Here is a 15491-nt window from a genome sequence, read left to right on the forward strand (position 1 = left end):
TGGTCTAAGGCAGGCTGAGTAGCGAACCACAGAATGAGAATTTCCTCTCTAGACATCTTCCCTAAATCCTGCTTGTTGAAAATAGCGTATCCAAGTATACGGTGCAAGATTCTTAGGGCCGGGTGAACTATCTCACTGGATAAGGAGTATCGACCGTTGAATTCTTCTTTTCCCAAGATAGCTCTCCACCAATTTATATCATTATAACCTTCGAAGGAGGAGTTCTCGGGAGCGACAAGGTTGGCATCTGGATTAAAGTCCAGGGCAAAGTTGAGTTCTCTCAAGGATAGTGTATGAGTTTTGTTGAAAAGCTGGACGGTGACTCTGAAGTCATCATCCCCACAGCTTCATTGGAGAAAGTGGAAAAGAATTCAAGAGTTGGCTCAAGGTAGGTGTTGAAAGCCGAGTTCACAAAGGTACCCAAATTGAGGTTCTCAAAGAGTACCCAAATGTCTTCGTCAACACCTAAGCTTGTGGTGGCAGGACAGTGATAGTGTTTGGAGGGTCTAAGCTTCCTCGCTCTCATTTTTTCGTAATTGGCTTCGTGGTTTTTATTTTGGAAGGTAACAGGGGGTAGAGTTGGTTGATTTTGTTGGGATTGGGAAGATAGGGAAGGTTCTGGTTCCTTCCCGCTCCTTGATCGTTTTCTACCAAATGTCAACATCTTCGCCCCAAACACTTCTCTAAAACTTATACCACAAAGAATTCCACACCAAATCACCGAAATTATACCAACCCAAAATTCAATGGCACTATCAAGTGAAATCCTACAAAACAACAATTAGCATAACAAATACAACAACAACGTAATAAAGTTAGTCAATAGGCAAGGAGCTCATGAAATTTACATAGTACCCAAACAAATCCCAAAATTAACAAACTACCCACATGCATCATGAAATTCATGGCCAACAATTTACAAATCATAGAACCACAAATATTTATATCTATCAATTCACAATCGCCTAACTATTTCAAGAAAATCCCAAAAATTGCAAATTATCCACAAGTATTTCATTAGAATTACAAATTTGCAAGAATACTCATATACATGTCAATATAATCATAAGAATTGCATTTCAATTGAGTCTAAAAGTACCCACATGCATTTCAATTGAGTCTAAAATTTCCCCCAAAAACATCACAAATTCAAGAAGCCTCATGAATTCTATCAAAATGTAATGAAAATTAGGCTTAGGAAGTTAGATATACCTCCTTGAAGATGAAAATTCGAACAAAAGCTTCACCGAGGAGGCTAGGTTCGTGCAATGTGAGATTGGGGTTTTTGGGGTTTTCTTGAAATCTCTTGGGTGAGATTCAAGGGTTTTTAATGAGCAAAATTGTGTAAAATGAGATTTTGGTGAGTGTTCGATGAATTTTGAGGGAGATTTGGGGAGGAAAGGTGGAGATTTTGAGGTACTAGGAAGGTTAGTAATGGAGGTTAGGGTTTAGGGGAGAGAGAGAAGTGAGAGATTGAGAGTGAAAATGGGGGTGAAAGCATACATACCTGCCGTATTTCAGGACTGGTATCGTGCGCGCCCGCGCAAACCTGTGAGAGAGCCCTCTCACGGGCGCAAACGCCATCTACAGAAACATTGGCCCTTTTATCAGAAAGTGTGCGCGCCCGCGCATACCTCATGCGCGCCCTGTAGAGGGCTTTCATGCCATCTACAGAAACTTTCTTCAGTTGGCCTTAACACTTGGGCGCCCTGTAGAGCCCTCTCAAGGCATCTACAGAATATTTTTCCTCCTACAATCAATCTCAAAATGTTCTCTAATTCTACTAAAAATTCCTAACACATCAAACTAAATTGTTTATCAATATTACAAACCCCATTAAAAACATATAAAAGTTTGAATTCAAAACGACAATATTCCTATATTACGGAATTGGCTTCGAGAGCTCTCATCTCGAGACCATCAAACGTGCGTGAATGTCGTTAATCCTCTTCATTGTGCTCCTTCCTTAGGCCTACTTGACCTACAATAAAAACAACTAGGGATTCGATCCAATCATAAAATCTAATTACGAAAAATCAAAAACTCAAAGGATAAAAGGGAGAAAGGGGCTCGCGTTGCCTCCTAAGAAGCGCTTCTTTTTTAGGTCATTAGCTTGACCGTTGCTCCGATTCATTAAAGCTCTACAAGGGAAGTCTCGTAATCCATGGGATCAAGCCTAAGGAACTCAATACGACCAACTTCGTTCTTTGAATGGTAGAGTTTGATGTGGTGTCCGTTAACCCAAAACTTATGATTGCCTGCATCTAACACAAAGGACCCATAGGGAGTAACATTAGAAATCTTGAAAGGACCGGACCACTTGGATTTTAAGTTTTCCGGGGAAAAGACGAAGTCTAGAGTTGAAAAGTAGAACTTCATCTCCAACATTGAATTCTTTGAACTTTATCCTTTGATCGTGCCACTTCTTTGTTTGCTCCTTATAAAGCCTTGAATTTTCATACGCATCGAAACGAAGCTTCTCTAATTCATTCAATTTCATCAATCTTTTCTTTCCGGCTTCCCAAGGTCCATATTAAGCTATTTGATGGCCCATTAAGCCTTGTATTCCAACTCGACCGGCAAATGACAAGCCTTGCCATAAACCAACCGGTAAGGGGTTGTACCAATGGGGGTCTTGTATGCCGTCCTTAAGGCCCAAAGAGTACCATCGAGTTTGAGAGACCAATCTTTTCTAGACTTGTTTACCATCCTCTCAAGGAGGTTCTTGATCTCCTTATTTGATACCTTCACTTGTCCTTGAGTTTGGGGGTGGTAAGGCAGGCCGATTTTGTTATGAACCCCATATCGTTTGAGGAGAGCTTCGAGGTGTTTCTTGGGAAAATGAGAACAACCATCACTAATTAGAACTCTTGGAACCCCGAATCGCGGGAAAATAACCTTCTTAAGGAGCTTGACCATAACCTTGTAGTCATTAGTGAGGGAGGGTATAGCTTTGATCCACTTGGTCACATAGTCCACCGCCACCAAGATATAGAGATTTCCACAAGAAGAAACAAAAGGCCCCATAAAGTCGACCCCCCAAACATCAAAGGGCTCAATCTCCAAAATGCTTTGTTGAGGCATTTCGTCACGTTTGGTTATGCTGCCACTCCTTTGGCACTTGTCCCACCTTGCAATGAACTTATGGGCATCCTTGTGCATTGTTGGCCACCAAAGAACAGATTGAGAGATCTTGGCCACCGTCTTTTTAACTCCTCCATGCCCTCCACACGGCAATGAGTGGCAATGTTCAAGAACCCCCTCGATTTCATGATCCGGGACACATTTTCAAAAAAGGCCATCTCCACATTGCTTGAACAAATAAGGATCATTCCAAAAAAACCTCCTCACTTCCCTGAAAAATCTTTTCCTTTGTTGAGAGGAGAATTCCGGGGGAACGACTCCACATGCTAGATAATTAGCAATGTCCGCATACCAAGGGCTTGATGTTGACGCCATAGCCATGAGGGTTTCAAATCCCACCTCATCATTGATAGGAACATCTTCCTTATTCTCAAAAGGAATCCTAGAAAAGTGATCCGCTGCATAATTCTCCGCTCCCTTTTTGTCCCTCATCTCCATGTCAAAGTCTTGGAGCGAAAGAACCCAACGGATGAGATGTGGTTTTGCTTCCTTTTTGGTCATGAGATAACGAAACGCTACATGATCCATGTACACGATCACCTTGGAGCATATAAGGTAGGATCTAAACTTATCCATGGCAAAGACAATCGCTAACATTTCCTTTTCCGTTGTGGTATAATTCCTTTGAGCTTCATCAAGCGTTCTACTTGCATAGTAGATGACACAAGATCTTCCTTCTTTCTTTTGTCCAAGTACGTACCTACTGCAAGGTCACTAGCATCACACATTAGTTCAAAGGGCAAGCTCCAATCCGGAGCTTGCACAACGGGAGAAGAGATGAGGGCTTCCTTGAGCTTTTGAAACGCCTCAAGGCAAGCCTCATCAAAGCTAAAAACAACATCCTTTTTGAGCAATTCGATCAAAGGCCTGGCAATTGATGAAATTTTTTTGATAAACCTCCGGTAAAAACCGGCATGCCCTAGAAAGGCTCTTACTCCTGTAACGGAAGTAGGAGGGGGCAACTTGGCAATCACCGAAACCTTTACCGAATCAACTTCTATGCCCTTTTTTGATACTTTATGGCCTAGGACTATGCCTTTTCCCAGTTCAATACCAAACTCATCTCTTGACACCTTTTCAAAACTTTCTCAAGATTATATAGACATGTGTCAAAAGACGAGCCACCAGCACTAAAGTCATCCATGAAAACTTCAATTTCATTTTCAAGCATTTCAGAAAAAATGGAAGTCATGCATCGTTGGAAAGTTGAGGGAGCATTGCATAACCCGAATGACATTCTTCGGTATGCAAATTTCCCATATGGACATGTAAAAGTATTTTTCTCTTGATCACTTGGATGGATTGGAATTTGGAAAAAGCCGGAATATCCATCTAAGAAGAAAAAGAAAGCGTGATGGGAGAGTCTCTCCAACATTTGGTCCATAAAGGGGAGAGGAAAATGATCTTTCTTAGTGTTTTTGTTTAACTTCCTATAGTCAATGCACATCCTCCACCCGGTCACAGTCCGGGTGGAGATTTCCTCTCCTCCTTCTCCCTTGACAATGGTCATTCCACCCTTTTTTGGAACCACGTGAACCGTGAAAGGAATGGTGTCCTTCCAACAAGTGTATTATTCCGATAGAGGGTTCAGAATTATTACAGAGCTAAGTCTTCAGTAAGGTAAAGTGATCGGAATGCCTAGGTGGAGGCCGCTTCCGATCAGTAATATCGAGGTACAATTGATATTACAGCTTGATCTTAACTGAACCCTTCGGGTTGAACCAAATCGAGTCTCCGATCCGAGACGTCGAATTAATCTGAAAGGATTTAATGACTCGACAGAGTTTTACGAATACAGACATCGGAAATCGAGCCTAGGGCGTCGATACCGAGCGTCGCAAAATCACAAGCAACAAGTATGAGTGTAGCCGTACCTAAGCCAGGCTAGCTCATAGCATGCCTAGGTGCACCATGTGTGTGCTAGGCGCACCATGGTGTGCTAGGCACCATCGCAGCCTAGGCGCACCCTGGCAGCCCATCGCAAGCTAGCAGCATGCTAGCATGGGTGCCTAGGTGCGCATGGCAGCTATCGCAAGCCACACAGGCACCAGGCAGCCCATAGCAGTTAGCAGCATGCTAGCGTGGTGCCTGGGTGCATATGGTGCCCTATCGCAGCGCACAACCCTTGCTAGGCACCATCGCAAGGCCTGGCACCATGCACAAGCACCATCGCAATACCAGTGGCATGCGTGTGTGTGCATGTGTGCCTCGCAGCCTCGCACAACAGCCGCACTGATGCGTGTGGGCAGGTGCGTGTGAGTGCAATGGCTAGCTAGGGTGCTAGGTAGCAGCACCACGCATACATGTGCTTGTGCGTGGTGCATGGCGCATGGCTGGTGCGTGATGCGAGGTGCGAGGCTTGCACATATGCGACCAGCCAGTGCGTGTAGGCAGGAGGCGTTTGCGCATGATGCGAGGGTCAGTGCGGCCAGCATGCGTGGCTCGCTAGCAGCACGCATACGGGCTGTGCTAGCAATGCGATGCGAGAGAGGGATGCATGTGTGTGTGCGATAGGCAGTGCTAGGCAGCCAGCAGCAGTAGCGCCTAGCACTGGCCAGCACCAGCGCCTAGCATGGCCTAGCACCAGGCATGCGAGGCTGCTGGCCAACACCATGCTAGTTGGCGTGCTAGCTGGCAGCAGCCCAACAAGCCCTTGTAAGTGGCGGTTTGAGGGAGTGGGGACTACTTGGCTTAGAGCATGCCTTGGGGATCAAGGCAATGGTCCCCCCCAAGGTTTATGGTCCTAACCTAACCTTCTCTCTCTATTTGACACTTGTTGCATTGTGATTAGTTTTGTTTAATAATTTATTTTAGAAATAAATTAATTAGCAAAAATACATTATCCCACATTGGTGGAGGATGAAAAATCAAGGGAACATTTCCCTATAAATACCAAGCTTGGTATTGGGATTTGTCATAACCTTGAGTAGAATTAAAAAGGCAACTCTAAGAAAAGAGTAAACCTTTGATTCGTAAAACTCATAGTTATTTTGTCCAGGTCTTGACTAACCTTCAAGACTTAGGACGCTCGGGTCGGGTCGAGGGTACGATCCGTCGGAGATCTCGTCTTTTCGGGATTTTGAAGTAAGAGCTGTTTGGGAGGGAAGCACGCGTCAAAGGTATAATTCTTGTCTTTAATCTTGTTTGATTAAGTTTATTACGCTTGTTTAATTGCTTTAATTAAGGGGCGGGTCTTGGTAGGTTTCCTTCCGCGTAGTGTCGGGTCACTACGAAACCCAACAGCGGTATCGGAGCCACGCTCCTTTTAGTTTTTGCAATTATTGTTTAATTAAGGTGTTTTAAAGAATTTAATTTTCTGGTTCATGTTCATCTAATTAGATTAGATGCTCGTTTTAATTTATTTTAAAACTCGTTTTTATTTTCGATTTGGCTGTCGATCCCAGATTTTGGCTCATAAATAATGATTTTTGGGTGGAATCGATATTTTGGAACTATTTCAGCCCTTTTAGGCATGTCCAGAAGCCAAATTCGAACCAGAAACCCAATTTTTCTAGGTTTTTCGTTTTTCAACGAAAGTTTTAATTCTATTTAAGCCTTGATTAATGCAAGCATTACAAGGTTAGATTAAATGCACATTTGCATAACTAATCTACTGGTTTTAAAATATCCTTGAGCATAATAATGGAGTGTTTATTAGTGCTTAAGTTGATATACCAAATTAACAACTTGTTTTTCACAAATTTTGTAAATAAATTGCAATAATGTGTGAAATTTTTTTGTGATTTTGTATTTTAAGTTCCCATATAATGTTAAAGTTCTAATCTTTAAGTGTTTAAATGATTGGAACCCTAACCCTAAATTCCATGTTGAACAAAGTTTGGATTTTTTCATATTTTGGTTGAATAAAATCCATTAAGTTCAATTACTTGTGAGTAAAATTTGATTAATCTTCATATTGTAAGATGTAATCTTGGTATTTTACACAAGTATGAAAGTTGGAAATTTTATCATTGGATGGTTAATTTATTTTTCCAACTCCCTTTTGTCAAATCCATTATTAATTTGCATATTGGCAAGATTAATTTTGGACATAACTCATTTTATTTTAAGCATAATGTTTGACCTAATTTTGTTCAAAATTGAATGGTTTTTATTTTAAGCATTATGAATGGTTTTTCACTTCAAGTTCTTTCAATTGTAGAAATCATGTCTGCAAGTAACACAAACAACAACCAATTCTCTTTGCGCTCAATTCTCGACAAGGAGAAGTTGAGCGGGCCAAACTTTCTTGATTGGCAAAGAAATCTCCGCATTGTACTAATGCAGGAGCAAAAGGAATACGTCCTTGATGAGGAAATGCCCGACGCTCCCAATGAGGAGGTCACTCAGGAAGCCCTTAACCGATGGCATAGTGCCAATCGGGATGTCAAATGCATCATGTTGGCCACAATGTCTCCGGACCTTCAAAAGACTTTCTTTGAAAAGGAGACAACTTTTGAGATCATTTCTGAGCTTAAGAATATGTTCTAAGAGCAGGCCCGAACTGAAACGTTTGAAACCCACAGACAGATCCTTGTGAGCAAGCTCAAGAAAGGAGAGCCAGTCAGCTCGCATGTCCTCAAAATGATTGGATTATTTGAAAACATGGAAAGGCTTGATGCTGGGTATTCCACTGAAATGGCAATTGACATCATTCTTCACTCCCTTCATAAAGGCTATGATCAGTTCAAGATGAACGATAACATGCATAGTACGGAGAAAACCCTCACCGAGCTTCATGGTATGTTGAAGCAAGCCGAGCAAACCCTCAAGGATGAGGGCAAGCATGACATGCTCATGGTGAGGAAGGGCAAGCCGTTCAAACGTGCGGGAAAAAAGAAGAGCTTTAAAGGGAAGAAGAAGAAATTCCCGCCTAAGTCAAAGTTTGCCAAGGGAACCAAGGACAAGAAGGCAGCTTCTTCTAAGTTTGATTCCGAATGTTTCTACTACAAGAAGAAGGGACATTGGAAAAAGGACTGCCTCAAATTCAAGGAAGATAAGAAGAATGGCAACGTTGCTTCTTCATCAGGTATTTTCATTATAGACTTAAACTTCGCTAGCAAAACATCATGGGTATTAGATACCGGATGTGGCTCACACTTTTGTTCCAATGCTCACGGATTAAGGATAAGTAGGAGGCTAAAGAAGGGAGAGGTCGAGCTTCGGGTCGGCAACGGAGCAAGGATGTCTGCCGTCTCCGTTGGAACTCTCAGTTTGTCTTTGCCCACTGGGCTTGTTCTAGAACTTGAAAATTGTTATCATGTTCCTGGAGTGACTAAAAACATTATTTCAATATCGGCGTTGGACGCCAAAGGATTCAAATTTCGAATCAAAAACAATAGTTGTTTTATATATTTTGATAATGTTTTATATGGAAAAGCACATTCAGAAAATGGTCTTTATGTGCTGTCACTAGACAAACAGGTCTATAACATCGAGAATACTGCCAAAAGGGCTAAGACCATCGAGTCGAATCAACACTACTACTGGCATTGTCGTGTTGGCCACATTAACATCAAACGCATCAAGAAACTTCTTCAAGAAGGTGTTCTTGACTCATTTGACTTAGAGTCATTTGAAAATTGCGAAGGATGCTTATTAGGCAAGATGATCAAACAGCCATTCTCCAAGTTGGGAGAAAGGGCAAGTGACTTATTAGGTCTAATACACACGGATGTATGTGGACCTATGAGCACACCCGCAAGGCAAGGTTACCGATATTTCATCACCTTCACCGACGATTATAATAGATATGGCTATATCTACTTAATGTCGAATAAATCTGAATCCTTTGAAAAGTTCAAAGAATTTCAGATAGAGGTTGAAAATCAACTTGGCAAGAAAATTAAAGCACTTTGATCGGATCGAGGTGGCGAATATTTGAGCCATGAATTCGACGATCACTTGAAAGAACATGGCATTCTTTAAGAGTTAGAATGGCCTAGCATGGAGAAGTGCTAGGCTGCCAGCAGCACCAGCGCCTAGCATGGCCTAGCACCAGGCATGCGAGGCTGCTAGCCAACACCATGCTAGCTGGCGTGCTAGCTGGCAGTAGCCCAGCAAGCCCTTGTAAGTGGCGGTTTGAGGGAGTGGGGACCAATTGGCTTAGAGCATGCCTTGGGGATCAAGGCAATGGTCCCCCCAAGGTTTATGGTCCTCACCTAACCTTCTCTCTCTATTTGACACTTGTTGCATTGTGATTAGTTATGTTTAATAATTTATTTTAGAAATAAATTCATTAGCAAAAATACGTTCTCCCACATTGGTGGAGGATGAAAAATCAAGGGAACATTTCTCTATAAATACCAAGCTTGGTATTGGGATTTGTCAGAACCTTGAGTGGAATTGAAAAGGCAACTCTAAGAAAAGAGTAAACCTTTGATTCGTAAAACTCATAGTTATTTTGTCCAGGTCTTGACTAACCTTCAAGACTTAGGACGCTCGGGTCGAGTCGAGGGTACGATCCGTTGGAGATCTCGTCTTTTCGGGATTTTGAAGTAAGAGCTCTTTGGGAGCGAAGCGCGCGTCAAAGGTATAATTCTTGTCCTTAATCTTGTTTGATTAAGTTTATTATGCTTGTTTAATTGCTTTAATTAAGGGGCGGGTCTTGGTGGGTTTCCTTCCGCGTAGTGTCGGGTCACTACGAAACCCAACAGCGGTATCGGAGCCACGCTCCTTTTAGTTTTTGCAATTATTGTTTAATTAAGGTGTTTTAAAGAATTTAATTTTCTGGTTCATGTTCATCTAATTAGATTAGATGCTCGTTTTAATTAATTTTAAAACTCGATTTTATTTTCGATTTGGCTGTCGAACCCAGATTTTGGCTCATAAATAGTGATGTTTGGGTGGAATCGACATTCTGGAACTGTTTCAGTCCTTTTAGGGTTGTCCAAAAGCCAAATTCGAACCAGAAACAAAATATTTCTGGGGTTTTTCGTTTTTCAACGAAAGTTTTAATTCTTTTTAAGCCTTGATTAATGCAAGCATTACAAGGTTAGATTAAATGCACATTTGCATCACTAATCTACTGGTTTTAAAATATCCTTGAGCATAATAATGGAGTGTTTATTAGTGCTTAAGTTGATATACCAAATTATCTTATAAACTTGTTTTTCACAAATTTTGCAAATAAATTGCAATAAGGTGTGAAAATTTGTTGTGATTTTGTATTTTAAGTTCCCATATAATGTTAAAGTTCTAATCTTTAAGTGTTTAAATGATTGGAACCCTAACCCTAAATTCCATGTTGAACAAAGTTTGAATTTTTTCATATTTTGGTTGAATGAAATCCATTAAGTTCAATTACTTGTGAGTAAAATTTGATTAATCTTTATATTGGAAGATGTAAACTTGGTATTTTACACAAGTATGAAAGTTGGAAATTTTATCATTGGATGGTTAACTTATTTTTCCAACTCCCTTTTGTCAAATCCATTATTAATTTGCATATTGGCAAGATTAATTTTGGACATAGCTCATTTTATTTTAAGCATAATGTTTGACCTAATTTTGTTCAAAATTGAATGGTTTTTATTTTAAGCATTATGAATGGTTTTTCACTTCAAATTCTTTCAATTGTAGAAATCATGTCTGCAAGTAACACAAACAACAACCAATTCTCTTTGCGCTCAATTCTCGACAAGGAGAAGTTGAGCGGGCCAAACTTTCTTGATTGGCAAAGAAATCTCCGCATTGTATTAATGCTGGAGCAAAAGGAATACGTCCTTAATGAGGAAATGCCCGACGCTCCCAATGAGGAGGTCACTCAGGAAGCCCTTAACCGATGGCATAGTGCCAATCCGGATGTCAAATGCATTATGTTAGCCACAATGTCTCCGAACCTTCAAAAGACTTTCTTTGAAAAGGAGACAACTTTTGAGATCATTTCTGAGCTTCAGAATATGTTCCAAGAGCAGGCCCAAACTGAAACGTTCGAAACCCACAGGCAGATCCTTGTGAGCAAGCTCAAGAAAGGAGAGCCAGTCAGCTTGCATGTTCTCAAGATGATTGGATTATTTGAAAACATGGAAAGGCTTGATGCTGGGTATTCCACTGAAATGGCAATTGACATCTTTCTCCACTCCCTTCATAAAGGCTATGATCAGTTCAAGATGAACGATAACATGCATAGTACGGAGAAAACCCTCACCGAGCTTCATGGTATGTTGAAGCAAGCCGAGCAAACCCTCAAGGATGAGGGCAAGCATGACATGCTCATGGTGAGGAAGGGCAAGCCGTTCAAACGTGCGGGCAAAAAGAAGAGCTTTAAAGGGAAGAAGAAGAAATTCCCGCCTAAGTCAAAGTTTGCCAAGGGCAACAAGGACAAGAAGGCAGCTTCTTCTAAGTCTGATTCCGAATGTTTCTACTGCAAGAAGAAGGGACATTGGAAAAAGGTCTGCCTCAAATTAAAGGAAGATAAGAAGAATGGCAACGTTGCTTCTTCATCAGGTATTTTCGTTATAGACTTAAACTTCGCTAGCAAAACATCATGGGTATTAGATACCAGATGTGGCTCACACCTTTGTTCCAATGCTCAGGGATTAAGGATAAGTAGGAGGCTAGAGAACGGAGAGGTCGAGCTTCGGGTCGGCAACGGAGCAAGGATAACTGCCGTCTCCGTTGGAACTCTAAGTTTGTCTTTTCCCACAAGGCTTGTTCTAGAACTTGAAAATTGTTATCATGTTCCTAGAGTGACCAAAAACATTATTTCAATATCGGCGTTGGACGCCAAAGGATTCAAATTTCGAATCAAAAACAATAGTTGTTTTATATATTTTGATAATGTTTTATATGGAAAAGCACATTCAGAAAATGGTCTTTATGTGCTGTCACTAGACAAACAGGTCTATAACATCGAGAATACTGCCAAAAGGGCTAAGACCATCGAGTCGAATCAAAACTACTTGTGGCATTGTCGTCTTGGCCACATTAACATCAAACGCATCAAGAAACTTCTTCAAGAAGGTGTTCTTGACTCATTTGACTTAGAGTCATTTGAAAATTGCGAAGGATGCTAATTAGGCAAGATGATCAAACAGCCATTCTCCAAGTTGGGAGAAAGGGCAACTGACTTATCAGGTCTAATACACACGGATGTATGTGGACCTATGAGCACACCCGCAAGGCAAGGTTACCGATATTTCATCACCTTCACCGACGATTATAATAGATATGGCTATATCTACTTAATGTCGAATAAATCTGAATCCTTTGAAAAGTTCAAAGAATTTCAGATAGAGGTTGAAAATCAACTTGGCAAGAAAATTAAAGCACTTTGATCGGATCGAGGTGGCGAATATTTGAGCCATGAATTCGACGATCACTTGAAAGAACATGGCATTCTTTAAGAGTTAGAATGGCCTAGCATGGAGAAGTGCTAGGCTGCCAGCAGCACCAGCGCCTAGCATGGCCTAGCACCAGGCATGCGAGGCTGCTAGCCAACACCATGCTAGCTGGCGTGCTAGCTGGCAGTAGCCCAGCAAGCCCTTGTAAGTGGCGGTTTGAGGGAGTGGGGACCAATTGGCTTAGAGCATGCCTTGGGGATCAAGGCAATGGTCCCCCCAAGGTTCATGGTCCTCACCTAACCTTCTCTCTCTATTTGACACTTGTTGAATTGTGATTAGTTTTGTTTAATAATTTATTTTAGAAATAAATTAATTAGCAAAAATACATTCTCCCACATTGGTGGAGGATGAAAAATCAAGGGAACATTTCTCTATAAATACCAAGCTTGGTATTGGGATTTGTCAGAACCTTGAGTGGAATTAAAAAGGCAACTCTAAGAAAAGAGTAAACCTTTGATTCGTAAAACTCATAGTTATTTTGTCCGGGTCTTGACTAACCTTCAAGAATTAGGACGCTCGGGTCGGGTCGAGGGTACGATCCGTTTGAGATCTCGTCTTTTCGGGATTTTGAAGTAAGAGCTCTTTGGGAGCGAAGCACGCGTCAAAGGTATAATTCTTGTCCTTAATCTTGTTTGATTAAGTTTATTATGATTGTTTAATTGCTTTAATTAAGGGGCGGGTCTTGGTGGGTTTCTTTTCGCGTAGTGTCGGGTCAATACGAAACCCAACAAACTGGGCTAACCCACTTGCTATCGGAGATAGCATAAATGATGCCTGCTTCACGCAATTTCAAGATTTCTTTTTTTACAACCTCTTAGAGGTTGGTGTTCAACCTCCTTTGAGGTTCAATGGAGGTGGATTGATCATCCTCAAGGTGAATACGATGCATGCAGAAAGAAGGGCTAATATCCTTGATATCATCAATGCTATACCCTATCACATTTCTATATTTTCTTAAAACAACAATCAATTTTTCCAAATCAAGACCATCAACGGAAGCATTGAAAATAATAGGGTATTCCCCTTCATTCCCAAGATAAGCATATTTCAAAGAAGGGGGAAGGGGTTTGATTTCTACCTTGGGAGGAGGCTTAGGACTCTCCTCCAATTTTTCCTCCTCAAGTTCTAGCTCATCATGCTTAGAATCATTCGCTTCCTCCTCTTTGGCTTCGTCAATGGCCATGGAAAACTCCTTTGCTTCTTGAGAGAATTACTCTTCCTCACATGTGAGAGCTTCAACCATTAGATCTTGAGGACTCATCATGACCCTTCCCAAACGATCTAGTTCTTCATTCACAACATCAACCCTATAGCACTTCTCAACCATGGGGGTCTTGAGGAGCTTAGAAAATTCAAAGACAATTTTTCCATCGACTACCTCACATGTAATGGTGTTGTTCTTGCAATTGATTACCGCCCCCAAGGTCTTAAGAGCTTCACGGCCCAAAATAAAAGGTGTATCCACATCTTATTCCATATCCATCACTACAAAGTCACAAGGCACATAGATATGCCCAACTTGAATAGGGACATCTTCAAGCTCACCACAAGGTAGCTTCACCAAACGGTCGGCCGATTGAATGGTTTTCCTTGTGGGGATCATCTCAATGTTAAGCTTTTGAGCAATGGATAGAGGGATCAAACTAACACTTGCTCCAAGGTCGGCTAAGGCACCCCTAGCTTCCATGTTCCCAATCTTAACCGGCAAGGTGAAGCTTCCCGGATCCTGAGCCTTCTTGGGCATTTTGTGTTGAAAAAGTGCACTCACTTGATGGGGAAGAGCGATAAGCTCTTCAATGAGCTTTTTCTTGTTGGTGAGAATGTCTTTCAAGAACTTGGAGTATGAAGGAATTTGTGTGACTACCTCAATGAAGGGGAGGTTTATGTGCAAGTTCTTCATCACACTTAGGAACTTTGTAAATTTGTCATTCAACTTTCTCTCCGCAATTCGACCGGGAAAAGGAACTGGTCCATCAAGATTTCTAGCTTCACTAGAAGTTGAGGATGTTACCACATCCTTAGACTTCTTTTTCTCCATACTACTATCTTTCTCATCAACCTTCACTTCTTCAACTTCTTTATCTTCACTCATCCTCTCTTCTCCTTCCTTCTTTTCCTTGCTATCCCCTTCCTTGGGACCCTCATGTGATTGTCTTGCAAGAGTCGGGTTTCACAATGTTGGAAGGGTTGGTTTATGATTGTTCGGGTAAAGTAGAAGATGAGTCGAAAGGAACCCTCTCGGCCAATTGAGCTAGTTATGAATCAACCATCTTGCTATGAGCCTTGACTTCTTGCATTTGTTGATTCATGGCTTGAAGTTGTTGAAGAATTTGAGTTTGAGTAGAATCGGGTAGAGACACTTGCTCTTGACTTCTTTGAGTTGCTTGGTTTTGATTTTGGTATTGGTGTTGGCTATTTTGTTGATGGTTCCTTGGGTAGTTTCCCCTTGGGTTTTGGTTTTGGTATGGAGGAGGGTTTTGGTATTGGGGGTTGGAATTGTATGGTTGTTGAGCTTGTTGGTTCCATTGTTGGGGTTGGTTTCCAAATCCGGGTGGTGGTTGTCTCCAAGCTACTCCTCCTCCATTTCCCCTAAATCCTTCTTGTCTTGTGTTGTATGCTGCTACATGCTCCGGGATTAAACCTCCATAATAGGATGTGTCATGGTTTGTACCACCACAATTTTGACAATAGAAAGAGTTGACTTCGGAGGAGCTTGCAGCACTAGTAACATTGGTGTTCAACTTTGCGAGCCCCTTTGTCAGAAGCTCGATTTGATGTTGCAATTGATTAACTTTTTCCAACTCATATTTTCCACCTTTCTTTGGCGCATTCCTCCTTCTACCTCCCCAAGAGTAGTTTTTGAATACCTCTTCAATTGGTGCTTCAACTTGATTTTGAGGGACTTTGATCAATTGTCCACCCACCCCCACATCATAGAATAACCTCATGAGTAAGCTTTGATTGTATTCATGGTGAGGACATGCTTGCACAAACTCTTTAAAC

General features: G+C 41.4%; 1 protein-coding gene across 1 annotated transcript; it reads right to left on the bottom strand.

Moving 5' to 3' along the window:
- Positions 1-13956: 13956 nt before the first annotated feature.
- LOC110690360 lies at positions 13957-14580 on the bottom strand. The gene has a single exon (XM_021867179.1). The coding sequence runs from the start codon at positions 14578-14580 to the stop codon at positions 13957-13959; it is 624 nt and encodes a 207-aa protein (XP_021722871.1).
- Between the last annotated feature and the right edge of the window lie 911 nt (positions 14581-15491).

Source organism: Chenopodium quinoa, unplaced genomic scaffold (genome assembly GCF_001683475.1).
Source record: "Chenopodium quinoa cultivar QQ74 unplaced genomic scaffold, ASM168347v1, whole genome shotgun sequence".
Lineage (NCBI taxonomy): Eukaryota > Viridiplantae > Streptophyta > Magnoliopsida > Caryophyllales > Amaranthaceae > Chenopodium > Chenopodium quinoa.